Raw genomic sequence first — 17,739 nt, forward strand, 5'->3', positions numbered from 1 at the left:
CCAAAACTGGTAAGTAAACACGTAGAAGTTCAACCCTAAACATTAGTCATTGCAGAGCACTGAAGCAAAAAGACAGGTAAATACATTTCAGTCACATCCAACATGTGACTGAATTCATGGGTAAAAGAACAATCCCATCAGCTACCACTAATGATCCTCAACACAAGCTTGAAAGGTGTTCTAATACCAACCAGCTGTCAGATTAAATAGACCTGAAAGTCTCAAAAAAAGGCAGGAGGTGTAGAGTGAAAGTTTCTTGGTTATAGTCAAATATAAGAATCACAGAATCACAGAATTTCTAGGTTGGAAAAGACCTCAAGATCATCGAGTCCAACCTCTGACCTAACGCTAACAGTCCCCACTAAACTATATCCCTAAGCTCTACATCTAAACGTCTTTTAAAGACTTCCAGGGATGGTGACTCCACCACTTCCCTGGGCAGCCTGTTCCAATGTCTAACAACCCTTTCGGTAAAGAAGTTCTTCCTAAAATCCAACCTAAAACTCCCCTGGCACAACTTAAGCCCATTCCCCCTCGTCCTGTCACCAGGCACGTGGGAGAACAGACCAACCCCCACCTCGCTACAGCCTTCTTTGAGGTATCTGTAAAGAGCGATAAGGTCACCCCTGAGCCTCCTCTTCTCCAGGTTGAACAAGCCCAGCTCCCTCAGCTGCTCCTTGTAGGACTTGTTCTCCAGGCCCCTCACCAGCTTCGTCGCCCTTCTCTGGACCCGCTCAAGCACCTCGATGTCCTTCTTGTAGCGAGGGGCCCAAAACTGAACACAGTACTCGAGGTGCGGCCTCACCAGAGCCGAGTACAGGGGGACGGTCACCTCCCTAGCCCTGCTGGTCACACTGTTTCTTATGCAAGCCAGGATGCTGTTGGCCTTCTTGGCCACCTGAGCACAATGCTGGCTCATATTCAGCCGACTATCAACCATCACTCCCAGGTCCTTCTCTGCCTGGCAGCTCTCCAACCATTCCTCTCCCACCCTGTAGCTCTGCTTGGGGTTATTGCACCTCAGGTGGAGGACCCGGCACTTGGCCTTGTTGAACTTCATGCAGTTGACCTCAGCCCATCGGTCCAGCCTATCCAGATCCTCCTGCAAGAGCTTTCCTACCCTCAAGCAGATCAACACATGCACCTAACTTGGTGTCATCTGCAAACTTACTGAGGGTTCACTCAATGCCCTTGTCCAGATCATCGATGAAGATATCAAAGAGGACCAGCCCCAGCACCGAGCCCTGGGGGACGCCACTAGTGACTGGCCTCCAACTGGACCTGACTCCATTCACCACGACTCTTTGGGCCCGGCTATCCAGCCAGTTTCTAACCCAACGAAGCGTGCGCCAGTCCAAGTCAAGACCAGCCAGTTTCTTGAGGAGAATGCTGTGGGAGACGGTGTCAAAAGCCTTGCTGAAGTCAAGGTAGACCACATCCACAGCCTTTCCCTCATCCACCCAGCGCATCACTTTGTCATAGAAGGAGATCAGGTTCGTCAGGCATGACCTGCCTTTCATAAACCCCATGCTGACTGGGCCTGATCGCCTGCTTGCCCTGCAAGTGCTGTGTGATGACTCTCAAGAGGATCTGCTCCATGAGCTTCCCTGGTACTGAGGTCAAACTGACAGGCCTGTAGTTTCCCGGGTCAGTCCTCTGGCCCTTCTTGTAGATGGGCGTCACGTTTGCTAGCCGCCAGTCAACTGGGACCTCCCCCGGTAGCCAGGACTGCTGATAAATGATGGACAGTGGCTTGGCCAGCTCCTCTGCCAGTTCTCTCAGTATCCTCGGGTGGATCCCATCCGGCCCCATCGACTTGTGCACATCCAAGTGCCGTACCAGGTCACCAACCATTTCTTCGTGGATAGTGAGGGCCACATCCTGCTCCCCATCCCCTTCCACCAGTTCAGGGTACTGGGTATCCAGAGAACAACCGGTATTGCCGCTAAAGACTGAGGCGAAGAAGGCATTAAGCACCTCCACCTTTTCCTCATCTCTTGTAACTAAGTTTCCCCCCGCATCCAGTAAAGGATGGAGATTCTCCTTAGTCCTCCTTCTTGTGTTGATGTATTTATAAAATATTTTTGTTATCTTTAACGGCAGTAGCCAGATTGTGCTCCAGATGAGCTTTGGCCTGTCTAATTTTGTCCCTGCACAGCCTTGCAACATCCTTATAGTCCTCCCTAGTGGCCTGCCCACTTTTCCAAAGATTATAAACCCTCTTTTTTCTCCTAAGCTCAAGCCACAATTCTCTGTTCAGACAGGCTGGTCTTCTTCCCTGCCGGCTTGTCTTTGGGCACGTGGGGACAGACCGCTCCTGCACCATTAAGATTTCCCTCCTGAAGAGCGCCCAGCCTTCCTGGACTCCTCTGCCCTTCAGAACCGCCTCCCAAGGGACTCTACCAACCAGTGTCCTGAGCAGCTCAAAGTCAGCCCTCCAAAGTCCAATACAGCGGTTTTACTGGTCCCCTTCCTGGCCTTGCCAAGAATAGAGAACTCCACCATTTCGTGCATCCATCTTCTTTAACCTGGAGAAAGACTCTTCTCCATGCATTGAAGTAATAGTTGGGAACAGCTACTCAGTTAGGGTTATCTGAATTTAAAGAGCTAGAAATGAAATAAGTTTTCAGTCAAGCATTTGACTGTGCTTCTGGCCTGAGAAGTAGAATAGAGCAAAATTACTGACTAAGTAGCTGTTTTGACGTTTAAGGTTCCTCCTCTAGGAGATAACAGAAATCAAACTGTGGGAGAGACATTGGGAAGAAAACAATACGTTGACCATAGAAGACACCACACAGGCCTCAGCAATTACCACACTGGGCTTCTCTACTTCATGTGCAACATGCTCTGCTTTAAACCTCCCAAACTGATTCAATGTCTGTACAACTGACAGCCTGCAGCCTTCAGAGCAGATCAAACATTCACCTGGCGGAGGGCCAGGAGGAAGGCCAGTGGGTGGTCCTGGGGGCCTCAGTGGAGGGGCTGGAGGCGGTCCTAGCAGAGGTGGCCCAGGCATAGGAGGTGCCTGTATCTGGTTCGCAGCAGCAGACTGGGAGGACTGTTGCTGCTGCTGCGTTGAGGTTGCAGCGGAAGACCCAGTCTCTGCAAGAGCTTCCTCACTGTGTTGCTGCTGCTGTTGTTGTGATGTCTCCTCAGACTCTGAGTCGTCTTCCTCCTCCTCCTCCTCTTCCGAATATTCCTCCACTTCTCTCCCTTCTTCTGGAATTTCCTGACCTGGAAACGAGATGTATTTACAAAATTGGTCCACAGGTAATAACTTTGATCACAAAAAAAATGATCACACAAAATAAGAAGGAAAAAACAAAAATTAAGAAAATCACACTAAAGAAAACCGATGACATTTAAATTACTACATTGAAAATAAAAATAAAAAGCAAGCACGGATTTAGATAGCTCTGCTTTCCTACGGGAGCTGAAGCTTCTGCTAACAAACTTGAACTGCAGCTATTTGATAAGTCTGTGGGAGTCTGGAGCAGCTGTAGCTGCATTCTCCCAGGAGTGACTGCTGACCCAGAGCTGATGTGGAGTGTGATATTGCCCCATACTTCTCACTTGCCATATACTTCTGTCACTCAGAGAAGTAGCACCAGGAGTCTAGAGGAGAAGAGCCAGCAGCCTGGCCTCAGACTGGTTATGATACCCATGGAAGATCAAGTGTAAGACTGATCAGAGGACTAGGAAAAGCAGGCAAGTATATCCTGTTTGGAGGGACAGTGTTTCAGTAACCTAGCAGAAGCAGAGAGGTGAACTCATTCTGCCCTGCTGGCCTCTCTCATTTAGCCAGTTGGATGCATGCTGCACTGAGTTCAAGAACAAAGTAAAAATAAAACAGAACTGTCAGCAACACAAGCAAATCCCATGATTTTCTTATTACTGGAGCTGGGGGAAAGAGTTTGGGAAGGTCTTAAGGAGATCAGTGTTTTGTGTGTGTTTTTTTTTTCACCTCAAAACTGCCTCATGGGGCTGGAAGGTACCATACACACCCTTCTGTGAGGTCATGGGTGCCTGCCCCACCTCGCTCAGGATTCCGGCCTACCTCATAAGCAGAAAAGGCTGCAGACCATCAGCCTCCAGCACCACCAGCATCTTCCAACATCTCATGGACATAACACCTTAACACCTGCTTTTTCAGGGAAGATGTCTTTCTTTTAAGACCACCAGAAACAAAGATCTATCAAAAGGTAAATACAAATTGCGTGGATTTATGACCTTCATTCCATGTCCTTCCTCCCCCAAACTGCTTAGCATTTATTTTCAAAATGCCTGAAAAGTGCAATAGATTGGTTTTTATTTGGCTCCACTATTCTCCTACGGCAGTGATTAGCAATCTCACAGGCACGTACCGAGCTTGTGCTTTTTCTTCCTAAATTAGAATGTACATTTGCACATAGAAAGTGAGCAGGAACCAGGAACTCCTGCCTCTCCAGCACTCAAAGTATTGCTGCTTCTGCTGATCGCTCGCCTCTAAACAAATACCCCTAAACTGAGTGCCATGTGGGTCAGGAGCAAGGAGAAGTCACGTCTTACAGAAACTAGCTGTTTCAGGTCACCATGTCACCACAAACATTGTGTCTAGGTAAGGAAATGCTTTTTGTCTCCTCTGAATTGCCTCTCCTGAGCCACATCGCCCAGTCTGCAGCTTGTGCTGGTCCCTGGTTTTCATTCCAGCCCTGGCCTCTGAGCCCCCTAAGCTCCCGAGCTCTGGGCTTTGTCCCTAGCGGCTGTGAGAGCTGCTCGAGAGCCAGCAGCTGCATTCCCATTGCCATCTAGTGGCTTCCTCGCAGATGAGCACAAAAGAAAAAGGAGTCGGAAGATAATGGTTTAGAATGGGAATCGTAGGAGGCTGGCTGGGGGGGGGGGAGGGTGGAATAGTTAAGAAGACAATGGAATGGAGAGCTTCTTTGATGTAATCTCACACGTCTCTTTATTTTCACAGGCACGGTCTAGCTATTAAAATAAACGTATAATATTGAATATTAACAAGTACGTATGAATTTGAGTATGCTTCTAGTATGGGGGGAGCTGGTACTCAAAATGGATCTATACATTCTACTGACTGTAATTTTACTAGATTAATCGATCATGGAGACAAACAAGAATTGATAAACTGCATGTATAATGAAGATTTTAATCTTTTTCACGATTTGGTTTGAGATCGATCTTTGTGACAACAACAACAACAACAACAACAAAAAAATATATGAAAGAGAGCTCTTAAAATAGATATTTTTTATTATTTTTTTTCTTCAAAGATCAAAACAAAAAAAAGGCATTCTACGCAAATCAGAGCTGGACAGCAAACCATGTTCTTCTAGCTTTCTCTTTAAAATCTGCAAAATAAGGACATTTGAGAGCACACTGCAAAAAGAAGAATCTGTGCATGTTCTTGGCAGTCCCGCATTGGTGGCTTGTAAAGGACTTGAAAACAAATTCAGCACATTAATAGGGCTGTAATCCTACCAACCCTTGTTTAAGTGCATAGTGCCATGTCAATAAACAGAGCAGCAGCTGTGCACAGAAATGTTCACCTGTGGCGTGAGCAGGAGCAGGGCAATACCGAGCATGAGAGGTTACTCACAGTCAGACACGCCTGCTGCTCTACAGCTGCTTTCCCTCAACTGTGGGGCAAGGTTGTGTGTGTTTGGCTGTAGGCCCATGATTTTCTTATCTGTTAATCTGCTGGCATTAGATTTTATTTAAAGATCTCTGGCTGGCTCCTCAGGCAGGAATGGGACAGGAAATGTGCTTCAGCTAGTCCTTGTAATCGCTTCTGTGAACAGGGAATTGAGCCTATCAGATTTAGAACAAATCCACGTTAAGAGAGTTTAGCAACTGCACCTGTTGTGATGAACCATCTAGATGAGGATATGGAATGCTTTGTTGAAATAATTGTCTCCCATCATGATGTCATTTTGACAAAGCAACTCGGTAAGAGAAAAATCACACCTTCTCACCGCTACTGTTTCAGCAGTGAATATTATTGTCACCACTACTAATAACGTTTCAAGGTTATCTACAATGCATTCTGGAAAACAGCTGAAAAGGTGCCAAGTAGTTAAACTGTTGCCTCCCAGGAGCACCTTTAAGCCAGTTCACTATCAACATATTTCTGTGCCAGTTCTCTGATCTGACACATCTATCTTTTCTCTGCTGCCACTAATAAGAAAAAATAATAATAATAATAATAAAAAAATCCAAAGTTCATCTACTGTAATGAAACAAACAAACAAACAAACAAAAATATCTGCAGGAGTAGCTGCTGCAGTCATTGTCACAGCAGGAAAGAGAACACTGACTTCTTTCACTGAACCTGGTGTCTGACTGAGGAAGTCACTTCATGTATGGCACGCTGGTATTTTTCTGAGGCTTCTTTAAACTCAGCCAGATGCTCCTCATAGCTTCTCACGGCAGCCAGGAGCTGATTCCTCTCCACAGCTCCCAGAATGGCATGCAGGATCATTTCAATGCCGAGCCCAAGAATGGTGATGCTGATTCCCCCAAGAACGGATGCCCCGATCTGGGCAAGGAGGCTGACGAGTTTGCTAACAGTGAGAGTTATAAGGTTGGAGCCAATTAGCTTGATAGCTACCATCCCAGCTGTAGAAGTTGCTTCTCCGAGAATGATGGAAAAAAACTCTATGGGCTATTGCAAGTTTCTCCAGTTCAGGCTCTTTGATGTCATACAGCTTCTGGTATAGCACAGGCTCTAGCTTCTCCTTCATGTCACTATCAATCTTCTGCACCTGACGCTGAATCTCACTCATCGCTTGAATGATAATGTCACAGTTTTCCTTGACAGTGCTGCTCTCTCTCATCTTGATGTGGCTAATAGTACATCCCAGGTGTGTATTCAGAACTCCAGCCAGCTCATTTGTTGCGTGGAAATTCATGGACATGCAGTCAAGCAATTCCTGGTGCAGATGGATCAATTCTTGTCGTCTCTTGGGGTTATCTGGATAAAGGAGGTCACTCAGCGCCATTCCTCAGAAGTCAGCTACTTCAAGAGATCAAAGAAAGTTCTCACTGTTTACACCCATAGTCCCAGCCCTTAAAAAGCAGTGAAATGTAAGCTGCTTTGTCCCTGCCCCACCGATTCTTTTTATACTCAGCAAATCAAATCCCAAAACATAGCTTGTAAATCTAGAAATCTTAAACATTGATTCATATCATTAGCCAAATGATTGCAAAAGGACCTTATGAGACATGAGAGCAACAAAAACAGCTAACAAACATGTAATTAGCATATTGTTACAATGAGCATGGGTCTTTCTTCACCTAGGAAACTGCAGATGGTAGAAGCCGAACTCGTTTACTAAAAAACAGAACAAGCTCATCTAGTCAGCAAAGTCTAAAATAAGCTGTGGAAATGAAAGGCCTGTTACCGAGGCACTTTTGTATCAGCCTATTTTTTTCAGTCAGTGGCATCTAATTTTTAAATGACTGTGATGATTGGTGGAGCGCGCACAGTCTGTACCAGTGTAAGGGTGTTTAAAGCCACTCCTTGCATTTAAGAGGAAATGTTACCATATAAGACATTTGTGTGCATGCTAATCAACTCACATTTGGGAATTCGAAGAGAACGGCAAAATTATCTATCCCAAACGCATCCTAACCTATTGCACCTTACACACAGCTCCAACTGTGTTTTCTTCCCTGATATTTAGTCCCTTTTCCCTCATTGATTCTTTTCTTCAATATTCCTAATCACATCCCCTTCTAATGCTGTCATTGAATCCCCGTTGTTTTTTTCACTGGTGAATGTCAAGCATTACCTGCCTGACAAGATACGGCGTCCAAAGTGACTGAGTTATCAGTGATTGTGGAGTTACTTCTCATCTCTAAGCTTCTATAATCAACCCCGTGCCACTTTCTCTTAACCCATCACCAGCTGCAAAGTAAAAATGCTTTAGCATGATTTTGACTTAGATGCGTGCATCTTACATTGCAAGAGGGGCAGATTATGGAGGAGTAGGATGACTGGTTTCTTGTTGGTACTTTCATTTTCTCAACCCTTTTATTGCAAATCTGGGCCAACTTCATGCGTTACTTTGTGTTTTTCCAAGATAAGTCCTTTCTTGCTCTTGGTGCCTACACACCACAGCTATAGGTACAAATAGTTGTGTGTAGGAGACTAGCTAGATTTTTCTTCTTAAAAGATTCATTTGTGTCATTTTGGTCCTCTGGAGTTCTTGCGTTATCTGCTAACTGCAAATCAACTGGCACTGACCCAGCTGTATTTCACTAAACACACCCTCCCCAACAAGATCACTGTAGAAACAGAATGATTTCAGCAGTCCTCTAGACAGCTTTTAGTCTCAGCTTTGAAATACAAACCAGTCTGAAGGGATATTTTTTCCACAGTGTTTTGCACAGCAGTGTACATTTCTTTCAGCCGCTTACCTTGCATCTCTGTTAAGAGAATAAACTCTTTAACTCATCTTTCTTCAAGCTGGAGCAAGCAAAGTTCGTATACAGTAAAAGTTTGTGATTTTCAGGAGACATAAAACCCTGCCAGTATAATTTCATATCAGCTCTGCCTCTGGGATGTTGGTGGCGTGCTCTCTGACTCAGTGTTATGTTAATCCTTTCCACTCCAGTGACGTTTTGTTGAAAGGCCATTTGTTTATGCTCATTTGCAGAAATTGAGAAGAAAAAATATTCCACAAGGAACGGCACATCAGTGAACATTTTACATACTAGAAAGCTGTGGAAGAGACTTGGAACATCTATTCTGTCTGAATCATTCTTTCATCTTCCTGTGACTGCTGTTGATTTTATGTCCTTTAAACCTAAAACAGCCTCTTACTCTTCACATTAACACTTTTTCCAATTTTTACATTTGTTTTCTACAGTTAGGCAGACACCACATATATCTCTGTATTTCTGCTTATTTCTCGAGCTCCCCAGAGATTTTTCCCAGAGGATTTTCTAGTTAAACATTTAGACTGCCTACCTGTTTTTGCCTGAGTGCTCCTGCAATCGGATGAATGCGTACAGGACAGTGATCTCATCCTCTTTCCCCTGTGTTCCTCTGGTGGTTTCCAGCAGCATCTGATGAGTTAGGAATCCAGAGCTGGGCTTCAGCTGGGTCCTGTTGCCTGCCTGCTTGTCATCAATTTTATTATGTGATGTTTACCCTGATTTTTCTCATTTTCTCCCTCGTTTCCCCTTCCTTCCAATTTTAACTCAGTTTATTTGATGCTACCTCAAAATTGTTATTTCCTCCTAAGGCCACCTGTTCCTGAAGAGAATAAGTACAGCATGAATGTGTCTGCCTATGACAGAGGTACCTTCACAGGTACCTGCAGCCAGGGCTGGAAGGGGAAGGTATTACTTGCTGATCTCAGGATATAAAACATGTTGGGAAGCACTTTTCATTTGTATGGGTACAAGATTTGGTTTCCTATAGGGATTTATACATTTTTATTTCTGTTTTTGAAATAATGAATTGTTGTCATGACTGGTTTTGTACACCTGTGAATTATGGAAGAAAAGTTGAACAGTCCCACATAAATACAAAAAACCAGCACTGACAGTGAAATCAGTACAGGCTTCATGTGTGCCAGCAAAACAAAATCTTGTAGTTCTGCATTCATCCAGGTTAGACTTCTTCCAAGCTCTGATCCTTCAAAAGATGGGCCTCCTGCCCACAGGCATCTGGTTGCCAGTGTTGTCTCCTCAGGAGAGAGTGGTTCTAAGATGAAAGCGCAAGATAAAGCATAAAATGAGTAAACTGCAATTTCCAGCTTCTTTTCCCATGAAAAAATGAGCTATTGTAGTCAACCCAGAAATAGAGTACCAAACCCCACTTGTCTTCAGAGCTGTAGACGTGAAGATGAGCTTTGAGAGATCAGTAGTCATTTAGCTACCACTATTACATGTCTGCAATGATCAGTTAGTTGCTCACAGCTTTTTCCCATCTGTGACTCCTGTTATTAACTGAGAATGTTATGTAGGCCTGAAATACTTCTTCAAATACAGGACTGAAATGAATTCATCAGGCTGGCAACTGCCAGTGACACATCCTGTAGTCTGGAAGCCAGTTTTAGATTCTCAAGGTTAGCGATGGGTGCCAATTCTCTTCTGAGTCTCTATCTATCCTTTGGAACATGACTGAAAATCTTTTAAACAATAGTCAAGCAGTTTTGTTCCTGGTTTACTCCAGTTCTTTAAGGAAGATAAATAGCTGTTGCTTCAAATCTTTATGAAGTCTGGGGAAAGGACTTCGTCTGAAGTGTCTCTCACCCTTCTTTGGTGCAATTCCCCAGGTTCTTTCCTCTGGTGCTCTGGGAGTGGAAGATGTGGAGTCCCAGAGACAGCTCTGGATGAACAACGGTGGATACTGAAAAAAAAAAATTGCTATTTCATATGATTTCATACCACTTGCTTCATGGGAAGGGAAAGAAGGAAGAGGCAGAGTTGAGCTGCATACTGAGAGAAAAGCCTTAAAGAGTATGGAGTGGGATGGAGCTGATAAAATTTGTCTGATGCAACCAGTCTGTCTTCCCAGGGCTCTAGGAGAGACAAAGACGATATCGGAAGCAGTCCCTCAGCAGCATGTTGTCCCAGGACTGTGCTGGCAGTTGGCCTTGGGAGTTGGCCTTGGCCTCTTAGGTGTAAGCAGAACAGCAGAACTTGCTTGGTAGTCAGAACAGTAGCAAGAGAGGAGCCAAGGCAAGGAGAATGTTTTTCACTTCCACCTCTCAAGGAATGCTTGCAATGTCTAGCCACTGTGTGAACTGACAGACACGGGTCACTTCACAGCAAGCAATAGCCTGAGAAAAAACACTGCATTGCTCAGCCTTCAATTGCTTTGCCTGTTGCATGTAGATGACTCATGCATTTGACTCTGCTGTGTCCATTCCCCCTCCCCAGAATACATTTAATTCTGTGCAGACCCACCAGTACATACAAACCAAAGGGTTCTATTTCTAAGGACGATGTAAAGTAGATTGTTTGATAGGACTTCCATACATTCACCAATAAACATCAAAAAGGAGAGAATAATTCATTTACACTACTTCTGTTGCTTTTCAGATGACATGCTGAAGGTCAGATCTGTAATTCCTGCATCCACAAGAATAACTACACTAGCAGCTGTTTACACCACATTTTGCCAGCCTGCTTGGTAAGACCCCTTCAGAGGCTAACAAAGAGCCTTTTCTAACTCTGAACACCTGGAGGGAGGGTCAGGTAGTTTGATAATTTGTAATACTAGTTTCAGAAATGTAACATTCTAGATGAAAATATTTTCACTCCCCCACCCATCCACCCTTCCCTGTCTCCTGGATTTCTTCTGTTTCCTTTTCAGAGCCAAACCCTCACTCCGGAAATGTTAGCCTGCCTCGGTCTTCAGAGTGATAAAGAAAGGATCGTTAAGGCCTGCGAGAATCTGTATGGCTTAGTATACATATATGTCTCTTCAACCAATACAATATTCAAAATCCTCAATCATTATCTTGGCACTGAACTCCCCATCTTGGCAGTAAAAGAAAACTTTAGCATTAAAGAGAATCTGCAGCTCCTGATCAATGCTTTGAAAGAGATGAAAGCCACAATGGGATATGATGAAGATGGAACCGTAAGCCCAACATTTTATTCTAGAATTGCTGAACCATTCAACACTTTGCAGGACAACGTGGCTACAGTAAAAGGTCTTTATAATAATTATAAGGGGATTGTAGGAAGCATGGTGTGTGCATTTGTTGGAGTGATGTTACAAAGAGATAATTTCCCCCACACAGTAGAGGCTGCTGTTCATCAGTTACTGAGTTCACCTGCTTTATCCCTCCATGTATCAGAACTTCTCTTGGACTATGCTGATATCGCTAAGATGCTGCAACAAAATGAGCCACCAAGCACCACAGAAAGCGACTCCTCCTCAGGTGAAACATCACAACAGCTCAGACTTCGTTCTCTACCCTCCTCCTCTTTAATTTTCATACGGACCCTCCTTCGAGGACAGAGAACCATAAAGAAAAGCCTGGAAACAGCAGCTGACTACTTAGAGGAGGCTTGTAGAGTGCTGAAGCCACCTTGTGAAGCATTCCATAGCTTTGTTAGAATGCTGGATTCCTGCATCCCAGCAATAGCAGAAAACTTGCAAGCTCCATAAATGTACTGATGTGTTAGAAGTTCATCTTGATTCCTTTAACCCTCGATGGAAAGTTTGAGGAAAGTTTGAGCATGTCTGTACAACACATATCTGCAGCAGCTGCTTCTGGTTCTCTCTGTAGTTCTTTTTGAAATCTGTACTTCGTATCTCCGAGCATTTAGGTGTCAAAATAAAGTTCTGTTGGTAAACTATTTGAAGTCACTGGTAAAGCAAAAACAACAAAAATGTGGTGTGAAATATAAATACAAAATAAGCTTATAGTAAAATAGTTCTGTATTAAATCTGTTCTAACTGTGTGGACAAATACGCCTCAGGATTTCAGGAGCAGTAGTTCAGCTGGACAGAACATGCTACTACATATCAGACGATGATGGTCTCTGCCATTGCATATGCCTAAATCTGGTACCTGCAATGCTGATACTCAAGCTACTCCTTTTAGTCTACCCAAAACAAACAAACAACCAAACAAAAAAAAAAGACCCCCACATTCCTTAGGTATCTACATTTCTAATGCTCAGGTGCCTGAAGTTCTGCACTCCTTGCCACAGGATTTCCAAGGGAATGGCACCTCCAAGCTTTCATGGAGCTGCTCAGAGAGTAAAGCAGTTCACCCAGGTGCTTTTGAATATCCTTACCTTTAACTAATAAGCTGGTCAGCGACTTGTGCAGTCCTCTTATATTCAGATCTCATTTGGATCACTAACTTGTTGCTTACCACTTTGGAGAGGTGATGGTGAACACAGCTTCCTGCCAAGTTCACGGGTGACTGAGAGGTGTTACCACTCAGGGGTCATTTATGAAACATATCAGTGAGTTTCAGTTCAATTATCTGGTGACTCCACTGCAAAGTTAAATCACCACAGCTGGTCTCCTGACCATAGCCTCAGCCCAGGCCCAAGGGGTGAGGAACCACGGGTGAAGAAGTAGGGTAGGCATATTGGAAGGGGGATTTTGCAGGCAGAAAATGTTCTTTATCTTTTCCACATTGTTATGTTTTGGGGATGGAAGAACTTCATAGCTGCTCCAGTTTGGGCATCTAAGGCCCCAAAACTGGTAAGTAAACACGTAGAAGTTCAACCCTAAACATTAGTCATTGCAGAGCACTGAAGCAAAAAGACAGGTAAATACATTTCAGTCACATCCAACATGTGACTGAATTCATGGGTAAAAGAACAATCCCATCAGCTACCACTAATGATCCTCAACACAAGCTTGAAAGGTGTTCTAATACCAACCAGCTGTCAGATTAAATAGACCTGAAAGTCTCAAAAAAAGGCAGGAGGTGTAGAGTGAAAGTTTCTTGGTTATAGTCAAATATAAGAATCACAGAATCACAGAATTTCTAGGTTGGAAAAGACCTCAAGATCATCGAGTCCAACCTCTGACCTAACGCTAACAGTCCCCACTAAACTATATCCCTAAGCTCTACATCTAAACGTCTTTTAAAGACTTCCAGGGATGGTGACTCCACCACTTCCCTGGGCAGCCTGTTCCAATGTCTAACAACCCTTTCGGTAAAGAAGTTCTTCCTAAAATCCAACCTAAAACTCCCCTGGCACAACTTAAGCCCATTCCCCCTCGTCCTGTCACCAGGCACGTGGGAGAACAGACCAACCCCCACCTCGCTACAGCCTTCTTTGAGGTATCTGTAAAGAGCGATAAGGTCACCCCTGAGCCTCCTCTTCTCCAGGTTGAACAAGCCCAGCTCCCTCAGCTGCTCCTTGTAGGACTTGTTCTCCAGGCCCCTCACCAGCTTCGTCGCCCTTCTCTGGACCCGCTCAAGCACCTCGATGTCCTTCTTGTAGCGAGGGGCCCAAAACTGAACACAGTACTCGAGGTGCGGCCTCACCAGAGCCGAGTACAGGGGGACGGTCACCTCCCTAGCCCTGCTGGTCACACTGTTTCTTATGCAAGCCAGGATGCTGTTGGCCTTCTTGGCCACCTGAGCACAATGCTGGCTCATATTCAGCCGACTATCAACCATCACTCCCAGGTCCTTCTCTGCCTGGCAGCTCTCCAACCATTCCTCTCCCACCCTGTAGCTCTGCTTGGGGTTATTGCACCTCAGGTGGAGGACCCGGCACTTGGCCTTGTTGAACTTCATGCAGTTGACCTCAGCCCATCGGTCCAGCCTATCCAGATCCTCCTGCAAGAGCTTTCCTACCCTCAAGCAGATCAACACATGCACCTAACTTGGTGTCATCTGCAAACTTACTGAGGGTTCACTCAATGCCCTTGTCCAGATCATCGATGAAGATATCAAAGAGGACCAGCCCCAGCACCGAGCCCTGGGGGACGCCACTAGTGACTGGCCTCCAACTGGACCTGACTCCATTCACCACGACTCTTTGGGCCCGGCTATCCAGCCAGTTTCTAACCCAACGAAGCGTGCGCCAGTCCAAGTCAAGACCAGCCAGTTTCTTGAGGAGAATGCTGTGGGAGACGGTGTCAAAAGCCTTGCTGAAGTCAAGGTAGACCACATCCACAGCCTTTCCCTCATCCACCCAGCGCATCACTTTGTCATAGAAGGAGATCAGGTTCGTCAGGCATGACCTGCCTTTCATAAACCCATGCTGACTGGGCCTGATCGCCTGCTTGCCCTGCAAGTGCTGTGTGATGACTCTCAAGAGGATCTGCTCCATGAGCTTCCCTGGTACTGAGGTCAAACTGACAGGCCTGTAGTTTCCCGGGTCAGTCCTCTGGCCCTTCTTGTAGATGGGCGTCACGTTTGCTAGCCGCCAGTCAACTGGGACCTCCCCCGGTAGCCAGGACTGCTGATAAATGATGGACAGTGGCTTGGCCAGCTCCTCTGCCAGTTCTCTCAGTATCCTCGGGTGGATCCCATCCGGCCCCATCGACTTGTGCACATCCAAGTGCCGTACCAGGTCACCAACCATTTCTTCGTGGATAGTGAGGGCCACATCCTGCTCCCCATCCCCTTCCACCAGTTCAGGGTACTGGGTATCCAGAGAACAACCGGTATTGCCGCTAAAGACTGAGGCGAAGAAGGCATTAAGCACCTCCACCTTTTCCTCATCTCTTGTAACTAAGTTTCCCCCCGCATCCAGTAAAGGATGGAGATTCTCCTTAGTCCTCCTTCTTGTGTTGATGTATTTATAAAAATATTTTTGTTATCTTTAACGGCAGTAGCCAGATTGTGCTCCAGATGAGCTTTGGCCTGTCTAATTTTGTCCCTGCACAGCCTTGCAACATCCTTATAGTCCTCCCTAGTGGCCTGCCCACTTTTCCAAAGATTATAAACCCTCTTTTTTCTCCTAAGCTCAAGCCACAATTCTCTGTTCAGACAGGCTGGTCTTCTTCCCTGCCGGCTTGTCTTTGGGCACGTGGGGACAGACCGCTCCTGCACCATTAAGATTTCCCTCCTGAAGAGCGCCCAGCCTTCCTGGACTCCTCTGCCCTTCAGAACCGCCTCCCAAGGGACTCTACCAACCAGTGTCCTGAGCAGCTCAAAGTCAGCCCTCCAAAAGTCCAATACAGCGGTTTTACTGGTCCCCTTCCTGGCCTTGCCAAGAATAGAGAACTCCACCATTTCGTGCATCCATCTTCTTTAACCTGGAGAAAGACTCTTCTCCATGCATTGAAGTAATAGTTGGGAACAGCTACTCAGTTAGGGTTATCTGAATTTAAAGAGCTAGAAATGAAATAAGTTTTCAGTCAAGCATTTGACTGTGCTTCTGGCCTGAGAAGTAGAATAGAGCAAAATTACTGACTAAGTAGCTGTTTTGACGTTTAAGGTTCCTCCTCTAGGAGATAACAGAAATCAAACTGTGGGAGAGACATTGGGAAGAAAACAATACGTTGACCATAGAAGACACCACACAGGCCTCAGCAATTACCACACTGGGCTTCTCTACTTCATGTGCAACATGCTCTGCTTTAAACCTCCCAAACTGATTCAATGTCTGTACAACTGACAGCCTGCAGCCTTCAGAGCAGATCAAACATTCACCTGGCGGAGGGCCAGGAGGAAGGCCAGTGGGTGGTCCTGGGGGCCTCAGTGGAGGGGCTGGAGGCGGTCCTAGCAGAGGTGGCCCAGGCATAGGAGGTGCCTGTATCTGGTTCGCAGCAGCAGACTGGGAGGACTGTTGCTGCTGCTGCGTTGAGGTTGCAGCGGAAGACCCAGTCTCTGCAAGAGCTTCCTCACTGTGTTGCTGCTGCTGTTGTTGTGATGTCTCCTCAGACTCTGAGTCGTCTTCCTCCTCCTCCTCCTCTTCCGAATATTCCTCCACTTCTCTCCCTTCTTCTGGAATTTCCTGACCTGGAAACGAGATGTATTTACAAAATTGGTCCACAGGTAATAACTTTGATCACAAAAAAAATGATCACACAAAATAAGAAGGAAAAAACAAAAATTAAGAAAATCACACTAAAGAAAACCGATGACATTTAAATTACTACATTGAAAATAAAAATAAAAAGCAAGCACGGATTTAGATAGCTCTGCTTTCCTACGGGAGCTGAAGCTTCTGCTAACAAACTTGAACTGCAGCTATTTGATAAGTCTGTGGGAGTCTGGAGCAGCTGTAGCTGCATTCTCCCAGGAGTGACTGCTGACCCAGAGCTGATGTGGAGTGTGATATTGCCCCATACTTCTCACTTGCCATATACTTCTGTCACTCAGAGAAGTAGCACCAGGAGTCTAGAGGAGAAGAGCCAGCAGCCTGGCCTCAGACTGGTTATGATACCCATGGAAGATCAAGTGTAAGACTGATCAGAGGACTAGGAAAAGCAGGCAAGTATATCCTGTTTGGAGGGACAGTGTTTCAGTAACCTAGCAGAAGCAGAGAGGTGAACTCATTCTGCCCTGCTGGCCTCTCTCATTTAGCCAGTTGGATGCATGCTGCACTGAGTTCAAGAACAAAGTAAAAATAAAACAGAACTGTCAGCAACACAAGCAAATCCCATGATTTTCTTATTACTGGAGCTGGGGGAAAGAGTTTGGGAAGGTCTTAAGGAGATCAGTGTTTTGTGTGTGTTTTTTTTTCACCTCAAAACTGCCTCATGGGGCTGGAAGGTACCATACACACCCTTCTGTGAGGTCATGGGTGCCTGCCCCACCTCGCTCAGGATTCCGGCCTACCTCATAAGCAGAAAAGGCTGCAGACCATCAGCCTCCAGCACCACCAGCATCTTCCAACATCTCATGGACATAACACCTTAACACCTGCTTTTTCAGGGAAGATGTCTTTCTTTTAAGACCACCAGAAACAAAGATCTATCAAAAGGTAAATACAAATTGCGTGGATTTATGACCTTCATTCCATGTCCTTCCTCCCCCAAACTGCTTAGCATTTATTTTCAAAATGCCTGAAAAGTGCAATAGATTGGTTTTTATTTGGCTCCACTATTCTCCTACGGCAGTGATTAGCAATCTCACAGGCACGTACCGAGCTTGTGCTTTTTCTTCCTAAATTAGAATGTACATTTGCACATAGAAAGTGAGCAGGAACCAGGAACTCCTGCCTCTCCAGCACTCAAAGTATTGCTGCTTCTGCTGATCGCTCGCCTCTAAACAAATACCCCTAAACTGAGTGCCATGTGGGTCAGGAGCAAGGAGAAGTCACGTCTTACAGAAACTAGCT

General features: G+C 45.4%; 1 protein-coding gene across 1 annotated transcript; it reads right to left on the reverse strand.

Annotated features, from left to right (window-relative positions):
- Nucleotides 1-6,322: 6,322 nt before the first annotated feature.
- Nucleotides 6,323-9,029, reverse strand: LOC116502141 (single-pass membrane and coiled-coil domain-containing protein 3-like). The gene is given in 3 exon segments (XM_032207894.1): nucleotides 6,323-6,652; nucleotides 6,654-7,018; nucleotides 8,975-9,029. Coding segments are annotated over 2 exon segments (678 nt in total). The 5' UTR covers nucleotides 7,002-7,018; nucleotides 8,975-9,029.
- Nucleotides 9,030-17,739: the final 8,710 nt, after the last annotated feature.

The sequence above is a fragment of the Aythya fuligula genome, chromosome 1, assembly GCF_009819795.1.
Source record: "Aythya fuligula isolate bAytFul2 chromosome 1, bAytFul2.pri, whole genome shotgun sequence".
NCBI classification, from domain to species: Eukaryota; Metazoa; Chordata; class Aves; order Anseriformes; family Anatidae; genus Aythya; species Aythya fuligula.